Genomic DNA, 21,656 nt, shown 5'->3' on the forward strand with positions numbered 1-21,656 from the left:
GGTAATTTTTGGTGAAAAACCGGCAGTGGCGCCCGCCACTAACAGACGTGGCAGGTAGTTTAAGGACAGATTGAATTGGGATGCATGATGGGAGCTCTCAACAATCCATTCTGTAAACTATAGCCTACCTTAAGTGAGTGACTCACTGTTCAAGGCCTCTGGCCTGCACTAGTGTTGCACCGTCCTCCCACTCCCACATCACATTGCACATTACTAGTGCCGATTTGAAATTAATTGTGTCAGTACCTGTGCAGTGCTGAGTGCAAGTCCGCGGCTCACTGACTGACTGTCGACAGGACAGGGAGTCTCTCACACCGTCCAAATAGGGTCCGGTCCGGTCTCGGGTCGGGGATTGGGAACGAACCGGAGTCGGAGGTGTTCTCTTTGAGCAGGCTCGGTGGCGGCGCGTTCGGTTCAGGATCTTTCTTTGTTCTCCGATGACGACGCAGTCACGCACGCACTCTAGTCTTGTGACCACGACCCCAGACCACCACACTCGTGACCGGGCGTAACGTAAGCAGGTGCGACTAGTTGCGCACTGCGCACAGGCAGCGCGCGCCGCGGGGGCTGTCCCAGGGCCGTCACGTCATGGTAGTGCTAAGATTGACGGCCCTGGGACCCAGTGCTGGCTGCCTGACTCTGCCTCTGGGATTTTTTTGGGGAAAGTGAAAGTAACTAACAGTAGCACTACAGATAAACAACAACGGCGCTGGCCGGCCGCTGCCATTGCTACTAGTAGCCGGAGTCGGAGCCGGGGAGGCCGCCAATTCCTGCCAGGGGGCCGCCAGTGCCACGAACGGATCCTCGTCGTGGCGGCCCCTGGGGTTTGGCGGCCCTGTGCAGGTGCACAGTTTGCACATGCCTAGGGCCGGCCCTGTTGGAGCAAAGTTTATGTAATATGTGATAGGTGAAACACATCCACAGCCTAGCAACCAGAGCATCCAAGAAACCAAGGAAACATCTATAAACAATAGGTCTTCTCTGCATATTTTATTTTAATGGTATACATGTTTAAAACACTAATATTTAAAATTAGGAACAACAATTGTCAATAAATTGGGTGGGAGAAGCGGCCTTTATGGTTTCACACATAAAAAAACAAACCACTTTCAAATGATCCATAAAACTATTCTCACATAAATTAACTTGGAATAGCTTGCCATGTCAGGATCCCTTGAGACATTATAAAATGTCACCCTTGAAACTAAACTGCACCAGCCAGAAGAGTGCCTGCATTAATCCAAGAAATTGACTCAAGAGTACGTATTGACACAGGCGTCATACTGCCATGCAATTGCTCTGTCTAGAAATAACTAAATTAATTCACAAAATTATTTCTGTATAGGCCAATTGACTTGACAGTATGAAACTATCCTATATCACCTATGAATCGCACCAGTGTCAGCCATGTATACCTTCGTCTAGCTGATTAACTTTCCACCTTCACAATGGAGCACCAAAATTATCTCAGACACCGCTCCTGCTAATTATCCATCTCCAGCAAGTCGAGACAACCGTTGCACTATGCTTTTAAGGAGCAACATAATCACATTACAAAGACTTGACTTCTTTACGTTAAAAACATGTTTCTGACTCACAGTTCACAAGAACATGTGCAGCTCTATTGCGATGAATTACTGAACTCAACACCAACACAGATTATGCCAGAGCGGAAATAGCAGATTTAAGTGACTTGTAAAGAAACTCTTTTAAGGTACGTTTCCCATGCACAAGTGGTTGTCCAGATAATGTCTCGCAGACAAATAATTGAAGCAGTAATTAGATGGACTTAAAGTAAAACCCTTTCTGAACGCCTCTGCTCATAAACTGTTTGTAATTTCAGAAGTGGAGTTTTATCACAAATATTATGATGAGTTCGGACTTACCCTCTCACTTGTGGATGTCTTTTCATCAACGCTCTCGTCATGCAGCACCAGATCACCCTGCACGACACAGGATCCATAGGTCTTCAGCCTGTAGGATGCAGCTTCATTCCAGACTCTGCTGCTGTAAGCATGGATGTAAAAGATGCGCATGGAATGTGGAATGCTAAACCATCCCCTTGTGCAGCCCTCATGGTTGACACCATAGCGATTCAGCGCTCGAAGGACCATTCGTTCTCGTACCTTATATTCTGGCATTATGGTAAGTGTGCCTTTGGCATCCTCTGCAAATCCAGAACAGAATTAATGTTATAGCACACGACATCCATCTAAAAAATATTCAAGAAGAGATAATGGGCAAGACAAGATATTAATATATATCACAATGTGCATCATTTTCGTGTTTAGAAATAAATATTGTTTTCCTGTTTGCACAATCGATCACAGGTTAGGCATGTTTTTAAAAACAGACGTGAAAAACAAATTGAGGCAATCTTTTGGTATCACTAAACAGGTGGCAGGGAGACTGCATAGGAGATAGTAAAAATAGACATGAAAATAATATCCAACAGCTATAATCCTAATGCCTACCTCTTTGTACCAGGTACTTTAGCCAAACCGCAAAAAGTAGTTTTTGATGATCACTATGAGAGTTGAAGGATACCATGACATTTTAATTTTTAAGGGCGTATTAAATGAATGGAGCATCTCAGGCTCAGGAGCTAATTGGGTGGATTTGTGGATCACTGAATGAGCTACTAGCAAAGAGAACTGCTGCCAAGGGATGAGTGAGGAGGTCTTCTAACCTAAGTTGTTCTATATGTTTGAATAGGTTTTGAAAAGAATGGCAGATGCAACTTGCGGTCTAGCTCCCAAGTTGCGGATTGAGGATAAAGTAGGCAAGCATCTGGCCTTCTCCACTCGATCACTAGACCACATTGAGTAATCTTGAGCATGTCTCTTCTCCCCGTGTATCAATTCACTTGCCAAAGTTGTACAAACGTCACAATGCACTAGGTCAATGACTAGAGATGTACATTTTACTTTTAAATGAACTCTACAAAATGTCATCAGAGACCGAATGTGATAATTTTGCATGTTCGTTGTGGATATGGCTCAATTTATGAGGTCCTTGGTTTCCAGCCCAGCCTAATGGAAGAGACAGATTTGGTTGTGCCCTGCATCACAAAGATGATCAGTTTAGTGGAGGGTGTGGGCAAGGGGGATATTATTTGTTTTTACCTACCTATACATATATATAGCTATGGAGTATGTGCAAGATAATCAATTAAAGAATGCCCATCAAATGCGAAAATCTACTTGAATAGAAACCGGCATTAACATTTCCTGAGAGGAGTCGTTCAAATGGCTTCTTGGCTACAAAAGTAAAAAAAAAAGGCAGACAAATTAACTGCGGCTTCCAGTAGTTGTTCCTATAAGTTAAGGTACAACAGACAAACAGATAAAAAATAAATCTCCTTGTGTCTTTATTGGTTTATGACTAGATTTGGGTTTTATTTGTGTGTGTATATATGCTGATATAGTTCAAATCAGCATCTCTGACTGAATGCACTTGAGCAGACTTTGGCTTTATGCTATGGTCCTAATGGAATGGAGAGGATAGCAGGGCCTAAAATGACAATAAAAAATTATTTGAGGCAGTTTCATTATCTGGATCCTTGTTCTTATGTAAAGGACCTTGTGGGTTGTCTAGTTTAAATATTATTTCATAACAATTTATTTTCAGAATACATTTTCTAAGATATTCTTTTCATTTAGGGTATGTTGGAACAAAAGTGGTTATGAAAAGAAACAATGAGCAATTGACTGTTAAATGAGATGAGCAATTGACTGTTAAATGAGGGGGCAACGTTGATCGCGTAATAATGTATCTAGGAATGCGATGTATAGATCTCTATTTAAACCAATAATATTGTGGTTTTAATGATTAAAAGTATACAAACAAATATCATTATGATGTCATTTTTCTTCCTGTACTTGATGTGCTCAAATATGTGACATATTTTGTTGGAAATTAACTGTATTTTGCAACTGAGGGATAGCAAAGGTTGAGTCTGATTAACAATACGGGTATATAATATTGAACCTAGGAAAGAGATGCATGAATTACACATCTGTAGAGGAATTAATGCTGAGATTTCTAAATAATGTTGATTTTGAGGCTTTACTAATTGGTTTGATTTTTGTTTTTTTTTATTTCTCCCTTTGGTGGTTGTTTACGAAAAAAATAGTTTTATTAATTCTCTTATTTCATTAATGTATTGTAATCTTAGCTCGAAATTTCCTTTGTATGTCAGCTATCCAACTTGAGCCCTGAGGAAACAACAACTCCTGAAACACGTGTTGGCGGTGGGACAACATTTGGTACATCCTGACAACTGCTGGTTTATGGCTGTTAGGACATAACAAATTAGGAATTATGTCAAATGGATGTCTGAAGTCAAGCGATCATTTTGTTTTGTGGAGATAAAGATAAAATTATTCATTACAATTCTCTCTAAATACGTATCTGTTCCTTATTAAAAAAATAAAAATGAAACGTTTATTCACCCCAATGTTCTATTTTGGAATTGGAATGACCAGCTACATTTCTTGTCGCTTAGGTTGAGTTGCGCAGGGCCATCTGGATCTAGAAGGAAAATTGTACTTACCCTGTCAGCATCTGTTCATGCCATGTAGTGCTGTTAATTTACATGCTGTGCATACTTCCGCCATCTAGTGTTGGGCTTGGGCAGTTACATATTGGTTTTCCTCTAAAGATGTGTTTTTGAGCCACTCAACATGGTGACTCCACCAATCAGTGGTAAAATGCATGGGTTCCATTGTTATATTGTTTTTCTCCATGCACAGAGGTGCGACTGGAGATGGAGCACAAAGATGCAGTAAATGAAAGACCATGCAAAGTAGAAAGTATTACCATGAAAGAAAGAGAATCTGAAACACCCACAGGCATCGGGGGAAGATGGAGGGCGCATATAAATATACAGCACTACATGCCACAAACAGATGCTGAAACAAGCAACAAAGCAAATATTTTCCTAAATGCTTCAACACACTTAAAAATAAGAGTGTCCTTTAGTGATGTGAAAAAACGATCTCTTTAATACAGCCGTGAAATATTCTTGATGCAAGATGATCAAGCAACACGTTTCGCCAAGTAGGGCCTCCTCAGGGTATATGTGCTCTTAAAATTAATTAATCTTTAGTATTTTAACATATGGTTGTGTGTTCTTATGCAGGTGAGGCCAGATTATTAATAGAATTATTTTTGGTCATGGTGTCTTTTTAGCTCATATCATATTGACCTGATATATCAGAGATCACCACTACACTGGTAGACTCAGTTCTATGGTGAGGTTTCAATTTGATTTGATTCTTTTGGTTAGCACACATTATGGGTAGTTTCTTGTGAGATTTGTGTTAGTTGTGATCATGTAGTAGGAGTTTTTCAGAACTCACTTTGAATTAATTACTATAATTATTTTGACATATTTGGTTGAGGTGTTGGTCTTACTTTTTTGCTTTTTTCATCTTTTTCTCCAAATAATTTTCTTCTTTGTTCGAAATTAAAATAATTTTTTCACTGGGTATTTCTCTTCTCTTTAGTCTTTTTTCTCTTTCTTTAAAATATATATATGTTTTTTTATAATATGTAAGTCAATGATCTTTCTTTGGTCTCAAATAATTGATGCATTTCGGTTGAGACGTCTTTTTAAACAAAATGTACTTGAATTCTTATAAATGATATGATATAATTTAATTTAATTAATTTTGTTACATATTTTCACGATGAGCAATTGAATGTTGTTGATTGTATTCATGTTGTGTTTGCAGCCCTGAGGAAGCCCTACTTGGGTGAAACACGTTGGCTGTTGTGCTTGATCATCTTGCATCAAGAATATTTCAAGGATGTATTAAAGAGATCGCTTTTTCACTTCACTAAAAGACACTCATTTTTAAGTGTGTTGAAGCATTTTGAAAAATATTTGCTTTGTTGCCTCTCTATGTGCTTGTTTCTGAACTAAATGTTTTTGGTCTTGTGGTAGTGGAGCAAAGAGGTGGGCAACTGTAATTGAGTGATTTATTAGGATTGTTGTGTATAGCAAGGTGGTGCAACTTTTATTTCCCCTACTGCCTATCCGTTTATTTCTGCACAAACAGATGCATACAGGGTAAGTAAAATTTTTGGTTCGTGGCATGTGTAGTTGTAATGAACATGTTGTGCTCCCAAAGCAGTGGCCCAGCCCGAGGATGTTGCAGAGAACTGGAATAGTGTGTGTAGAACAGCCTGGGCAACTCTAACTTATTGTCGGACAGGACATCCACACAGTAGTCTATACTACTATTATAAAGAGAGAACACAAACCTTTTGGCAAGGTAAACTCAGGAACCACAGCGCCAATACACACACCCAATACATTGTTGTAATCCTCAGGGTGTGCAGATGGACATAGGCTATAGAAATTTTTTAAAAAACGTACATTTAAAAATATAACTTAAAAAAAAAGTAGTGCCCTGAAAGTAGCGCCTGCCCCGACGCCGACGGCCACGACGTAGCGCTGGCCGCAACGTACAGGATGACGAGGAGGAGCGGCGCTGAAGTGAGGAGCTCGGGGAGGAGCGGAGGAGCGGCGGCTCAGGTAAGGCTCTGGGACACGGGACGGGAGGGAGCCGGTGCGGGAGGTTGGCCCGGACCAACTGCGGTAAGGCTCAGGGTCTGGGGCAGCATTTCAGGCTTGCGTGCACTCCCGCCCCAGCCCTCGCCCGCCACGACATTGTCCGGGACACAGACAATGTCGTGGCGGGCGGGGGCCGGGGCGGGAGTGCGCGCAAGCCTGAAATGCTGCCCCCAGCCCCAGGCAACGCTGGGGCAGGCTGCTAGTGCTTAATCAAGGTGTGAGAAGTGGAACAAGTAACTGCTTTGCAGATGTCAGCTGGTGGTATGCTACCTAAGAAACCCATAGAAGCACCAATTTTCCAAGTTGAGTATGGGGTATGGGAGGGGTGGGTAGAGACTTTGTAGCTTTAGCATACCAAGCTGGAATGCAGTTGGCAAGCCAATGTGCAACTCCTACCTTAGAGATGGCACGACCCTTATGTGGCTTAGATTAGGACACAAATAGCTGTGTAGTACATTAGCATTCATTTGACATCCAGAGTATGTAAAGCGTGTTTTGCTACTGACTCTGGATGTGGAAAGAGGACTGGCAACCCAACCCAATTGTGTGAATAAGGTGGAATCTGGAGGCTATCTTGGGGAGGTATTCGAGATGTATTCGGGGAACAACCCTCTTGTGATGGAACCTGGAAGAATGGACCTTCTAATGTAAAAGCATTTATCTCACTGACTCTTCTAAGTGAAGTGATGGCTATGAAGAAACTACTTTTCACAATAGAAATTGTAATGGGCAAGACAAAAGTAGCTCGAAAGAAGGGCCCATGAGCCTAGAAAGTACTATATTAACATTCCACACTGAAGCAAGAAGCATCCGGGGCAGAATAACCTGTTTAAGGCCTTCTATAAAAGCCTTAATGACTGGTACTCTGAGGGGAGCAGAGTCATCCTTATTCTGAAGGTAGGCAACCAGAACAACCAGATGCAACTGAATGGAAGAATAGGCAAGGCCTGACTTCTGGAGGTGAAAGAGGTAACAAACCATGTCTTGTACTGATGCTGCAAGCAAATTAATATGTATGAGAAGGCAATGGTGTACAAAACGATTACATGTAGTGGTATTACAGTCCCTGGTAGTAGACACCTGCAAGCTTCTCTAATAATAGATGTACATCCCTCCAAATGGTTGAGGTAAAAAAGCCTTCAGTAGCACAGTTGAGTTCCTGAGGATTGGAGTGCCCAAGTACAGTGATTTTGTGTAAGAAGGTCCGGCCTGTTGGGGAGCTTCTAATGTGTAACTAGAAAGTGCTCCAATAAGGTGCAGTACCATGGCTGGCGTGCCAAGGTTGAAACCACTAAGATGACAGTAAGGGATGTATGCCTCAGCCTGCAGACTACAATTGGTAGGAGCAGGAGAGGCAGAAAGTGTACGCAAATATCTCAGACCAGTTCATCCATAGTGCATTGCCCATGGACTGTGGGTGAAGTTTGGGCATTTTGCATTTTCAGCGATGGGGAAAAGATCTATTTGAGGATATCCTCACTGCTGGAAGTATGGAAAGAGGACCTGGGGGTGGAGTTTCCACTTGCGGACTTTTTGATGTGTTCTGCTGAGCAGGTCGGCAATATTGTTTTCCTCCCTGGGAATGTGTTGGAGAAGCAGAAGCGATCTGGGATGTTTCACCCACCACCAAATGCTCTAGGCTACTGCTGACAACTGGAGGGAATGTGTGCTCCCTTGTTTTTGTATGTAGAACATGGCAGTCGTGTTGTCTGTGCGTACTAAGACTGTTTTGAATGAGAGGGCAGAGCCCAAAGGACGAGTTGAATAGCCAGCAGTTCCAATTAATTGATGTGAAGGGAATATTGGCAGGGACCATGATCCTTGAACAGTAAGGTGATTGAGATGCACACCCCAGCCAGTGAGTGAGACGTCAGTGGTGATGGTGACCTCCAGGACCGGGTCGAGGAAGGGCCACCCTTGCATTAGGTTGTGTGCGTTCCGCCACTGCAGAAAGCGACATGTGCGGCTCCCCACCACACTAGAACCTTTAGATGACCGCCAGCCTGACACCACTGTGCCGCTAGTCACTCTCGCAACGGATGCATGTGCAACCTAGTAAAGGGAACTATGGCTATGCAAGACACCATCATTCCTAGCAAGCACATCATCTTTCTAACAGTTACCTGGAAATCGAGCTGAAAAAGAGGCAGTGGGTTTTAGAAAACCTGTACCCTTGCAGGCCTAGGGTAAGCCTTTCCCATCCGTGCGTCCAATATGGCCCTGAGAAAGGGTTGTACTTGAAAGGAATAGAAATGGGACTTGGTCAAGTTGATGGTAAAACTAGACTGTGCAGGGAGTGGATGATGGTCTGCTTATGCGCTAGGTATTGTTGGTGTGTGGAGCTCTTAATCAGCCAGTTGTCCAAGTAAGAGAATACATGGATACTGATCCTCCGGAGAGGAGCTGCTACCTTGGGCAGACCTTTTATAAAAACCCTGGGAGCTGTGGTAACCCTGAAAGGGGGCACTTTGAACTGGAAATGTTGTCCACTTATTACAAACTTCAGGTTATCTGCGATGTGCTGGGTGAATGGGGATGTGGAAGTAGATGTTCTTCAGCTCAAGGGCAGCCAAGAAGCAGCCTTGTAGCAACAGAAGAATGACATCTTGTAGAGTCACCAAATGGAAGTAGTCCGACAGAATGTACCTGTTAAGGGGTTGGAGTCCCAAATAGGTCCGAAGGAGCCATTCTTTTAGAGGAAAATGAAGTACAGGAAGTACACCCCCTTTCCACCGTGCTGTGGGGCACTGGCTATATGACTCCTTTGGTATCTCCTCTTGCAGAAGGCGTTGATGGTCTAGGAAGAATTTGTGTCACCTGGGGTAGGTTTGGTGGTGGTTGAATACATTTGAGATAATATAATTTCCTGCATAATGTCGAGAACCCAACGATCGGAGGACATTTTTGCCCATAGGGACAGAAATCCCTGCAATCTTCCCCCAACACGTGTTGCGTGGTCGGGGTGCCTGGAAGGGGGGTGTGGGGTGAGGGGGGGTCACGTTTTATATCTTATTTACCTTGCCCTCATACTCATACCCTTCACCTGTCCAAGCGCCGGGACACCCCGTTGGGGGTAGCTGCGTGTTTTATAAGCTTCTAAATAAATAAATAAGCCCTAGCCCTCTCCCTCCTACTGGGGACGTGTATCAGCAATACCCAATGCGCAGTGAGTGTTGGGGATGATTTTGCCTTACTTTTTTGTGATGCCCCTCTGGGAAATGCTAGACAAGAACCACCATCAGATACAAGTGGGAGCTGTCGTACCGGGACAGTAAGCCTTTAGAGGTAGTAGTATGCCACAGAGTACTCTTGTGCCACCAACATCAATCTTTTTACGCTCAAGGAGGGGGTGTGTCCACTGTCCCCTAGGTGTTAGCTTGCTTCTGAGCTGTATGTACCACCAAGAAGTTGGGGAGTTACTGGCCTCGTAAGTATGGCAGGTCAGTAGGTGGAACCTTAAACTTTTTATCAAACCTAGGGGTGACAATCCTAGCTTTAACTCGCTCCTTGAACATTTCAGTGGCTGGCTTGCGGACCCCTTTAAGCATAGGGAGGTACTGGAGTGAGCGTTGGGTGGTGGACAAGGTCTCCATGAGGAAGTCATCATCGTCATGTTCTACATGCATCTCCAGCTTATGAAAGGTGGCTGCCATCTGCAGGAGCTTATGGCATGAGGGAACGTCATCTGGGGACGAGGGCTTTGTAGGATAAAGATCTGGGTCTGTGTCCGCTGGAAGCTCTGCATCACAATCATCCCTAGGATCTGGGACTTATGGGTGATGATGTGGGTCATCAAATGGCTGTGGACTGTCATCCAAAGTGTAAAGAGTTGTGTGGTGATTGTTGTGGAGAACCCACAGGCCAGAGAGGAGAAGCAGGGGAAGAAGAACAAGGGGGAAGAAGAGATGGAGGAGAGGGATGAGCAGGAGGCAGCAGAGACGTGGCTCTATTGAGTCTTAGTCTTCTCAAATGCATGTGCCACAGGAGGATTGAGGGCCTCCTAAAAAGTCAACTTCCTCTTATAAGGAGCAGGATCCTTCAACACCTGGAGGGGCTTTGCTAGGATCCGAACAGTATCTGGCTGGACGTGGATCGGATTTTGCGTGGCGTCCAGGCATTCTTGGAACCGCTGCAAGATTGGAAGCTCGGTATCCTCCAAAGTGGCTGAGGATGAAGCTGTAGACTGCCTGGATGAAGCTAAAGAGGGGAGCCAACCAAACGATGCACACGTCAATTTTGGTTTCAAGTATTTAGAATGCGCCTGCTCAGAGCAGGGTCTCTCAGCTTCAAATGTTTCGGGTTGGTGTCTCATGGTTCAGATTGTCTCAGTGCAGTGCGTTTCAGATCCAAGGGCTTCTGGTCCACCTATTTTGAGTCCGAGGGTGATCGACCCTATGTCTTCGGGTCCAATGCTGAAGTGACAATCAACGCTTGAGACTTCAAAGAGGATCTCAGTGCTGGATGGTGTTCGGCTCAGAATGACAATGTCGACCATGGCTGAAAGGGTGGCATTGGAGCAGGAAGGTAGTGCCTCCTTCTGGTGAGTAAACAGAGTTCCAATACTCACTGAGACTTTCAGTGGGCAATGGGCCAGTGGAGGTGATTCTTCCTCGGCATCTGCCTCAGTCGATGCTCTGCGGTGGGTAAGCCACCTCTCCCTCAGGAGCTGGAACATCCAGCTGCTCGGCATCCACCTCCTTTCTCTCTCCGAAGAGGTCCAGAGAAAAAAATTATCTAACAATGGAACCGATTTCTGTGCACATTACTACTGATAGCTGGAGTCACCTGGTCAAAGACTTGTTCAGAAGAAAAACAAGTTGTACACATCCAAGCCCAACACTAGATGGTGGAAGTATGCACAGCATATGTATCTACAGCTACACATGCCACAAATCCCTAATTTCTTTGAGTTATTATTGGCATTGATCAGGTACGGCCGAATCATTGTAACGGTACACTAGGATTTGAAACTTTTTTGTAGAATGTTGGAGTTATTTGGGTAAGCAAATGGATAATTGGTACATTATTTTGTGACTTTTAATATTCAAAAACGAAGTTTATAACCTTTGGAACAATCACAAACTACATGAAGAAGTACAAAGAATTGGATGAAGACCTATTTAAGAGAGATTGGACTGGTATAATAGCCATGAGGGAAGACTGACATAGTTTAAGAGACTACAAGAGCAATGTATTAAATTAAAAAGACTCGCGAAGAATAAATCAGAGAGGTGGTGGGATATTATCACCTCCAAAAAATATATAGAAGTTGACAGGATTGTCTGTGGGTTGCGTATTAATATTTTCCAAGAAAAATGGGAGAAAAAAGTATTATAAACATCAAGGTAATTAATGAGGTTGTTAATTGACTAAGCAGAAAGTAAAGGAGAAACTTTGAGTAAATAAGAGAGAAAACAAGACATTTATTGCATATTTCAAACCAAAAGAGGGAATCGCGAAAAACGATTATATATTTGATTAAGGATTACTTACATTTCAGGAAGAACTTAGGCAAAGGAAACAGAGTATGTTTTTGAGAGATTAAAGATTACTCAGCAGGTCTTGTATACACAAACGAGAGGAAATTTGATGCAATGCTTAGGAAACACACAACAAGTAGGATATCCTCACTGGAAAGTATTGCACTCTCAGATAGCTCTAGTTCACTGGGTTCCTTTTCAGAACCAAGTAGAAGGAAAGAACCCTGAATAAATACTTTTTAGAGCAATTACAAAGCATATAAATTGTAGAGACAGCCCAATACAGGGAAAATGGCTTCAACACGGCCAAACACAAAGAGGGAAGAGAGGAGTGAAACGAAAAACCATGAGCAACAAAAACATACAGATGTGAAAATACGATCACAGAGGAAAGGAGAGGACAAATGAAAGGAGGCAATTTCTTCATTACTCTGTCAAGGAAAACACTAACTTCAGATGAAGAGGCAGTTCTAATGAAAGACTCCTACTAAACATGTAAATAGATTTGACCTTAAGGTATATTTTTACTTAATCCTTCAAAAATAAACCCTGACAACATCACGAAACTTGTACACCATACAGCATTTCAGATATTATTAAGGCTATTCCACTAGTGATGAGACTAGCACACCATGAGGTTCTCGATCTAGAAGACATTGCTGAATCCTTAACATTTAATGCATTGTATTCTCAAATAGTGGAATGGTTAATAAATCACGCTTCATTAAACAACTTTCCCAAGATAATGCTATTGAAGTTTTCCTCAAAGTTGTCAAAATTGGAACAGATTGTCATATCGAAAATGTGACCAATAAAAAATGGAAATAATTTGTACACACATAAATCCATCATTATAAGCCAAGCAGACAAAGGAGGGAATTGCATTATAATGGATGTTAAATCAAACCACGCCATTAGCAAGCTGAATGTAGAGAAAGACTATCATAAGACTGAGATGAAATGTTATAAAATAACTCAGATTAGTCTAAACACAAAACAAAAAAAGGTTGCAATGGAATTTTAGATTAGTAGGAATATCGATATTGATACTTGGATGTAAAAAAATCGTATGATGAATAATGTATTTCGTCCCCAAAGTACATAAACAAGAAAAATGCACTCCAGGTAGACCCATAATCTCTGGTATTGGATCGAGTACAGAGCAAGTGTCAGAATATATTAATTAGTTTTTCGCTCCGATGGTGTTAACATTACCTTAAATATTAGGGATTCAAAAGACCTGTTAAAAATTGTACGGTATACAATGGGACCATATTTCAGGGATGTCAGAGTCTGTACACAGTGATTGAACACACATGGTATTGAAGCATTGAATCACTTTTTTCTACCAAATCAGCTGGTTTTAAAGTGATTATTGAATTTACTTTGTCTGCCCTGCAACACAATCTATCTTGTATTATAAGAATGTGGATCATCAAAAGTACAATACCGCTTGTGGTACCACGTTTTCTCTCTCTTACAGCAACTTTTTAATGGGTTAGTATGAGTGGGAGCATGCCTGGAATGAGACTCAACACTCTGGATACAATGTATTTTGGCAAAATTTAATTATGATGTGCTAGTGATTTGGAACAGCAATGAAAAGTGATTAAAAAAGTAAATCCACAATAACACCACAATTAATATGGACCCTAGTTTGAGTACAAAAAGTCTAATATTACATTTGTAGACTTAGACTTATTTGTGCTGGATAATAAACTACATAGTAGGACATTTGGGAAACCAATTGCTGTTAGTAGTGTTTTATGCTACAGTTCAAGACATCAGTACAGCCAGAAGTACAATATACCTTATGGGTAACTGTTACACCACAAAAGAAATTGCAATAATCCAAGAGGAAAACGTATCAGTAGCCAAATTTAAGGAACAAGGATACTACAGGCCACTAAAAGTGTTAAAACAATAAAAGGACACTGACTGAAGTTCCAATAAATCAAAGAAACCAAAAATCACTTTTCAAAGAGCAGACACACTTTAAAATATTTTTTGACCCAGTGATGCATCTTATTGTGAGATAAAGACAACCACTACCTGGTGAAAAACGATGGGGTATTTTAAATGTAGTCATTTTGTGTGATGTAAGTTTGGTCAAAATGGAACCAAAAGCTTTCAGAATCATGATAAATCATAAGCGTGGTACTCCCCAAACCTTTTGTCATCACTCCACCTGTTTGCTGAATTGGTTTTATTGGCCAGTGCTAAAGAGCTGATGCGCTCTCCCTCAAACATGGTAAAATTGGCTTTTTCCCAACAGGCACATTTAATTTACTTATAAGGCCATAGTAGATTATTCTACATGCACCCAGGGTCTGTAAATTAAAAGCTACTAGTGTGCCTGCAGCACTAATTGTGCCACCCACTAAAGTAGCCTTTTAAAACATGTCTCAGGTCAGCCGCTGCAGCGTGTAATGCAGATTTAAACTGCCATTTCGACTGGAAAATTAAATCTTTTTACCAGGCCTAAACCTTCCTTTTGAATAAATATAAGGCCCCCCTAACATAGGCAAGTTATGACCAGCAACTCCCCCAACAATAACGTTTTCATAGGCCATGACAAAATAAGCATTAAAAATGAACCCTGGCGAAGACAGGTTTGCTAGGTTTCCCTAGGTGCCGACTGAGCAATGGACAAAATGCACAGCTACCCATATTGCAAAAAAGTGGGCAGTTTTCAGTACAAAAATATGATGCATCTCTATTGGGCTTTGGGCCTTTTCCTGTTGTGGACACTAGGCCTACCCACACAAACGAGGTACCATTTTATCAGGAGACATGTGGAAACACGGAATAGTAGAATGTTTGTTATAACAAATTGGATTTGTCTACATTTGTGCATTCCAAATGTAAGCCAGTGTGTGAGAAAGAATACATTTTGAAGAAAACCCTCGGACTCACATGCTACTATGGGTATAAAAAAATTCAGAGATGTACAAATAACTAATGCTCCAAAATTCCATATCTGGTGTTCATTTAAGAAATACTTAGGTGTCCTTGATACCAATTTTTCACTCTACATATTATACCAAATGATTTGTTCTCTACTCAGTACAGAATGAAAAACCATTGTACTGTGCACCTCAGTTGATGATAATAGGAGGTTTATAAAGAGCCTGACTACTCAAGTGAGTGTCTTAGTGCGGACTTCAAGGCTATCTGCAACCACAAACAGTACCATTATTCCTGTTGAAACAGTCAGGTTTTTCTTTTTTTCTTAAAGATCGATTGATGCCTCTGCTGTTAAGCATAACTCCAAAGGAAGTATGATCCAGGCAACTGACCCAAGATAAGAGAAAGACCTGCTTCTAATTCTCACTTGATAAAACTTTGGGATCTTCGCCAGCCGACTGGTTGATGATCAGAGACTTCTAGAAGGAGCATACTCTTTAATCCTTTCTCTGCGATAGCTTGCCCCGATGGCCTGCAGTACTTTGTGAGCAAGGACAAGTGTTTTGAAAATATATGTATATTTGTTTTAATAGGGAACCCATGATGAGTCCCCAAATTAGGGGAAATATGAGAACTTGGGGGACGGTTCAAGAGCATTCGAGCTGCAGAGTTCTGGAAAACTTGCAGTTTTTTAAGACGATAATCTGAAAGACCTTAGTATAAAGCATTTGCATAGTCCAATCTTGACGTTATCCTAACTTGAACAACCCTTTTTCAAATCCGAAATGGAAGAAACATTTTCAGACTGAAGCATCCCAAAACAGGATCCTACAACCAACTGAATTTGTGGTTGAAAAGACAGATCCCTATCAGATCTGATGCCTGAATTCTTGACTGTATCCTGTTGTGGTCCAGGGGGAAAGGCGTCATTAGGCTAACAGGTCTGCATCATTAGGCCAACAGGTCTGCCACAGATCCTGACAAACTGGAAAGATAGAGCAAAATAATATCTGTCTTTTGAGCTTTGCATTTCAATTGATTGACAGTCATCCAATGAAACACAAATGAAAGACATTCTTCAACTGCCTCATCGCCAATCACTTCACCCTTTCCACAGGTAAAAAAACAGCTGGGTGTCGCCAGCGTAAGAAATCACTTTAGCCCCCAAGTCCTCAGCTAACAAGGCTAAGTGGTTAAGATGGACATTGAGTGGGCCTGAGAGCCGAAACCTGGGGTACTCCAGCTGACACCCCATGTGCTTCAGAAGAGAATGGGGGTATCCAAACGTCCTGGTTTCTTCCTTCCAAAAAAAAAAAAAAAGGAAAGCTGCTTGAAGGGTATACCACTAACCCAAATTGAATGGAGATGGGCTAACAACCTTGAGTGGGGGACTGTTGGCACTGGGTACCTTGGGCTCATAGACAACCTACAAACCCCATTTATCCCCACAATATATTAGTAAATTGCTTTTGCTAACTGACGCACAAGTTACTTCCCTTCAGTAACGATATATCTGTAAGAAATATTAGTTAGTGTTAGATTCCTTACCTTAGAATATCCCCAGGCGCCAGACTGGACCCGGAAAGTTTTTGTCAGCAGTACCCTTGCGCGTCTGTAGGCGTCGTCTGCGGCTCCGCGTCTGTCGTCGGAGTCGTAATCGCCGGGATGACGTCTGAGTACTAAGACGCTGCCCCTGCGCGCTGACGTAAGTTCTGTACATAGCTTTCCGCGCCAGGAACGCAGAGCCATGATGGAAACCGACACTGGTGCCATGAAACTAGGGCCCTGAAAGGGATGTCCTTAACCCTAGCTATCGGTTCGCAGACCGGGGAGGGTGGTGGGGCGGTAAGAAATCTAACACGAACTAATGTTTCTTACCGAAGGTAAGTAACTTGTGCATCTGAAAGAAACACGTTAATGTTAGATTCCTTACCTTAGAATAGATACCCCAGCAATACCAACCCCAGTGGTGGGGCTGTGAACCAACATCACACCAGAAAGTCCCGGAGAACGGAACGGCCGAAAAAGCCATCTCTCCGGACTTCGCTGTCCAGGCAGTAGTGCCTAACAAACGTGTGCAACTAGGCCCACGTTGCTGCCTGACAGATGTCCTGCAAGGGGACTCCCCGACCCAGGGCAGTAGTAGCCGCCAAGCCCGAGTGGAATGGGGCGCAGCCCAACAGGAGGCTCCTTTTTTGCCAAAGAGTATGAAACCTTGATGCACAAAACAACCCACCGAGAGATGGTCCGCTTGTGCACCGCCCTTCCCTTCTTAGCGCCCACGTAACCAACAAAGAGCTGGTCGTCCACCCGGTACTGGCATGTGCGATATAGATAGAAGGAGAGCGCACCTTTTGGGTCCTGACGGTGGAGCCTATCTTCCTCTTTCGAGGGATGGGGAGGCGGAAAGAAGGTGGACAAGGTGATGGACTGCCCGATATGAAAAGGCTGTAACCGCCTTGGGCAGGAAAGAAGGACGAGTCCTCAAAACAACCTTGTCCAGATGGACAGAGAGGACAGTAGGTTTAGAAGATAGAGCCTAGAGCTCACTCACTCTGCTGGCAGAGGTGATGGCAACCAGGATTGCAGTTTTAAGAGTTAGAAGACGAAGAGGACAGTTATGAAGAATGCGCTGTGTTCCTCTATTTAGTTCCAGTTCCTTACGCAAGTGTTCTGCACGAGCAGCCTTGGCTCAGGATGTGATATGTTTGCCCTACCCTGAACATTGACAGTATCTTTTTATGCTTGATATGCTGCTTGTCCTACTCTCTCTCTCGTGGAAGTCTCCGCATAGATTTTGTTTGTTTTATTATTTGTCTCTTTACACTGCTCCTTTCATGCATTGGGTTGTTCTACAAAACAGGAAAAAAATAAGAATGTGATACACCATTTCTGATGTCAATGGTTCCTTTGCACGGTTGTTTACTTTGCATGTCCTATTGCATATGTTCTCCAACGTTTATCTGCTTGAACGTTTGCATATCAAAGTGGATCAATTATCTGTTATTAAAGAGATTTAAAACAAAAAAGGACAGTTATGAAGTGGCTCAAAGGGAGCGCACATCAGATACGCAAGTACAAGATTCAAGTCCCACTGAGGCATCACAAAGGGAACAGGAGGAAACATGTGTGTGATGACTTTCAAGTATCTATTTACAACATGGGACTTGAAAAGAGAAGGCTGATCAGGAAGCCTTAAGAAGGCTGAAATGGCCGAGAGGTAGCCCTTGATTGTGCGCGAAGCAGAGCCCTGCTGGGCAAGAGAAAGAAGGAAGAGGAGAACCTCTGAAAGGGGGCAGAGAGTCGATACACAGCTTTTGCTGTGCACCATGCCACAAATGTGTTCCACCTGCAGACGTATACCGTTTTTGTAGAGGGACGCCTGGGTGCCAGAATCACATCACAGACTTCAGGAGGCAAGTCAAATGGCCTCAACTGCCGCCGCTCAATCTCCACGCATGTAGGTGGAGACTGGACAGGTTCGGGTGGAGGACCGTCCCCTGCTGCTGCAACAGAAGGTCCTCCTGAAGAGGCAGACGAATCGGGGGATCAACTGACATGCTGAGTAGCTCGGGATACCAGTTTCTTCGTGCTCAGTCCTGAGCCACAAGGATGACTTGGGCCCGGTCTCGCCTGATCTTCTTCAGCACTCTGGGCAGAAGTGGTATAAGCGGAAAGGCGTATAACAGACCGCAGCTGCACTCGCGGTGAAAAGCGTTGCTGAGCGAGTGCCGCCTTGGAAATTCCAAGGCACAGAACTGATGACATTGCGTGTTCTCTTCGGTGACGAATAGATCTAACGAAGGCTCTCCCCACTGCTGAAAGAGACCTTGCGCCATGTCAGAGTTCAGACGCCATTTGTGATCCATCATGCACAGGCGGCTGAGTTAGTCCGCTCTGGCGTTCAGGGAACCTGCCAGGTGTTGAACCACCAGGGTGACGTCCTGGAGTTCCAGACATGTCCAGAGGCGCAGAGCCTCCTGACAAAGGGTCCACGACACCACCCCGCCTAGTTTGTTGCAGTACCACATGGCGGTGGTGTTGTCCGTGAACACCTGCACTACACTTCCCTGGACAGAGGGAAGGAATGCCTTTAGTGCAAGTCGGATCGCCCACAGCTCCAGAAGGTTGATATTGAGCCGGGACTCCGCCGGAGACCAGAGGCCTCTGATCTCCGCCTCTCCTATGTGGCCCCCCATCCCAGGAGGGTAGCGTCCGTCACCACTACGTGCTCCAGTTGGGGTAGGGAGAGGGATCTGCCACTGACCCAATCGCGGTTCGTGAGCCACCACTGCAACGGACTCGCAGTGCCCTCCGAGATCAGGACGTGGTCGGACAGGTTGCCCTGATGCTGTGCCTACAGAAACCTCGGTAGCACTGCAGAGCCCGCATCCGCCACCTGGCGTGCTGCACCAGAAGGATGCAGGAGGCCATCAGCCCCAGGAGCCACAGCGTGAATCTGACAGAAATTCGGGATAAGGGCTGAAAGATCGGAATCAGAGCCTGAATATCCCGAACCCACTGTTCGGGGGGGATAAACCCGAAACTGCGCAGAGTCAAGAACCGCTCCGATGAAAAGGAGCTTCTGAGAGGGGCACAAGTGTGACTTCGGCACGTTGATGGAGAACCCCAGCGAGGGCAGGAGGCCGGCCGTAGTCTGGAGATGGAAGAGACTGTTTGGGGTGAGCCCGCCTTCAAAAATCAATCGTCGAGACTGAAACCCCTGATCTGTGCAGATGAGCTGCGACACCGTCATCACTTACGTGAACACCCGAGGGGCGCTGGTAAGGCCGAAGGGGAGCACGGTAAACTGAAAGCCCTCATGGCCTACCTTGAACCGCAGGTAGCGACAGTAGGCCGTCAGGACGGGGATGTGGAAATATGCGTCCTGCAAGGCCAACGCTACCATCCAGTTGCCTGGGTCCAGGGCAGCTGGGACCTGAGCCAAAGTCAGCATCTTGAACCTCTCCTTCCGGAGGAAGCCGTTGACGCTCCAAGATAGGGCGTAGGCCTCCTTTGCCCTTCGTTGGTATCAGAAAGTAGTGGGAATAGCAACCACGTCCTACTTCTGGCCCAGGAACTCGCTTGATGGCCCCTTTGGCCAAGAGGGCCATACCTTCCTCCAGCAGAAGTTGCAAGTGATCCCCCGACATGCGGTGGTACTGCAGTAGCATGGCTGGAGGGGTCGCCTCAAAGAGGAGGGAGTAGCCCCTGATGACGATTTGCAGCACGCACCTGACCGATGTGATGGAGCGCCAGTGGAGGAGGTAATGGCGAACCCTGCCCCCAACTGGCGCCGGATGGGCCTGAAATGCCGGACTAGGATGGCTTAGAGGCAGATGCTGCAGGGGCCGATGTGGACTGACCCTGCCGTTGTCCCCCAGTACCGCCACAGCAGTAACCACGTCCGCGACCGTGTTGAGACTGGTTCTGCGGTCTGTGGCTGGCTGGACGTGTGGGGGTGCCTCTTCCTTGGCCACGAAAGGGGCGAAAAACTGAAGTTTGCTGGCGCTGGCCCAGGCTCAAGGACTTGGCCGTAGCCCTGGAGTCCTTAAAACGCTCTAGCTCACTATCCGGTTTGTCGCCAAAGAGGCGACATGCATCGAAGGGCATGTCCATGAGCGTGGCCTGGACATCCCCGAGAAGTTGGCAGACCACAGCCAGGCGTGGCGACGAACTGCCACCGTCGTGGAAATCGGTCTGCCCAGCGAGTCCATGGAGTCAAATCCACATCTAATAGAGTACCGTGCTGCATCCCGCCCCTCCGCTAGGGCTTGGGCGAGCCGTGTCCGGGCCTCCTCCAGACACTGCGGCAGCAACTCCGCAACCGTATCCCACAAAGAGTGGGTGTAATGGCCCAAAATGCAGGTGGTGTTGACAGACCACAGCCCTAAACTCAGAGAGGAGAACAGTTTCTTCCCAAACTGATCATACCTTTTGGATTCCCGATCCGGAGGAGCGGTCGGGAATGCGGTCTGGGACATAGAGGCCTGAATTACCAGGCTCTCGGGGTGGGGTGAACGGACAGAAAGCAGGGGTCGCCCGGAGCCGGGCAGTGGCGTCGGGCCACGTTCCGATCCACAGGGAGGCCTGTAGAGGGCTTGGACCAGGTGCCCATCAGAACGTCGGTGAGGGCTTCGTTAAACAGCAGTAGAGGCTCAGAGGAGCTTGCCTGTGGTTTGAGCACCCCAGTGAGGAGGTTAGTCCTCGCAGCCGCAACAGGGAGCTCAAGAGCCAAGAACTTGGTTGCCCTATTAAATACCACGCTATAAGTAGCCCCCTCCTCCGAAGCCACGGAGGGAGGAGAGATTAATCCAGTGTCAGGCGAAGTGTCTAGACCACTGGACTCCCCCAGCTCATCTGCCCAGTCCTGGCTTAACTGGCACTGCTGTGCCAGAGGGTCCTCAGACCCCTCCCAGTCCTCCTCGTCATCCATCTCCTGGAAACAAGGCAAAAATGATGGAGCCGGGTCGTAGGTGAATTGGTCACCCATCGGCGTTGGAGACGGCGCCAAGCTGTGCCGCTCCGGCGTCGCACCCGGAATGAAACCGGGGCTGGTGTCGTCCGAAGACGGCACCGGGAGCGACACCCTCGGGGTGGCGCCAGTGGAGGAGCTGTGAGGTAGACTGGCGATAACCCGGATCCAGGCATGGATCCTGCAGGGCCCTGCGGCGTCGGGACCGGAG

The 21,656-nt window shown here is 45.1% G+C and overlaps 1 protein-coding gene across 1 annotated transcript in view; it reads right to left on the bottom strand.

The window, feature by feature from the left end:
• PUS7L (pseudouridine synthase 7 like) overlaps positions 1–21,656 on the bottom strand; it is a 90,800-nt gene that overhangs the window by 18,053 nt on the left and 51,091 nt on the right. Inside the window, exon 7 of the mRNA XM_086919519.1 lies at positions 1,887–2,167. Within this exon, the coding sequence (XP_086775645.1) occupies positions 1,887–2,167 (281 nt within the window). The remainder of the gene's footprint in view (positions 1–1,886; positions 2,168–21,656) is intronic.

The sequence above is a fragment of the Lissotriton vulgaris genome, chromosome 1_1 (genome assembly GCF_964263255.1).
Source record: "Lissotriton vulgaris chromosome 1_1, aLisVul1.2, whole genome shotgun sequence".
Classification (NCBI taxonomy): domain Eukaryota; kingdom Metazoa; phylum Chordata; class Amphibia; order Caudata; family Salamandridae; genus Lissotriton; species Lissotriton vulgaris.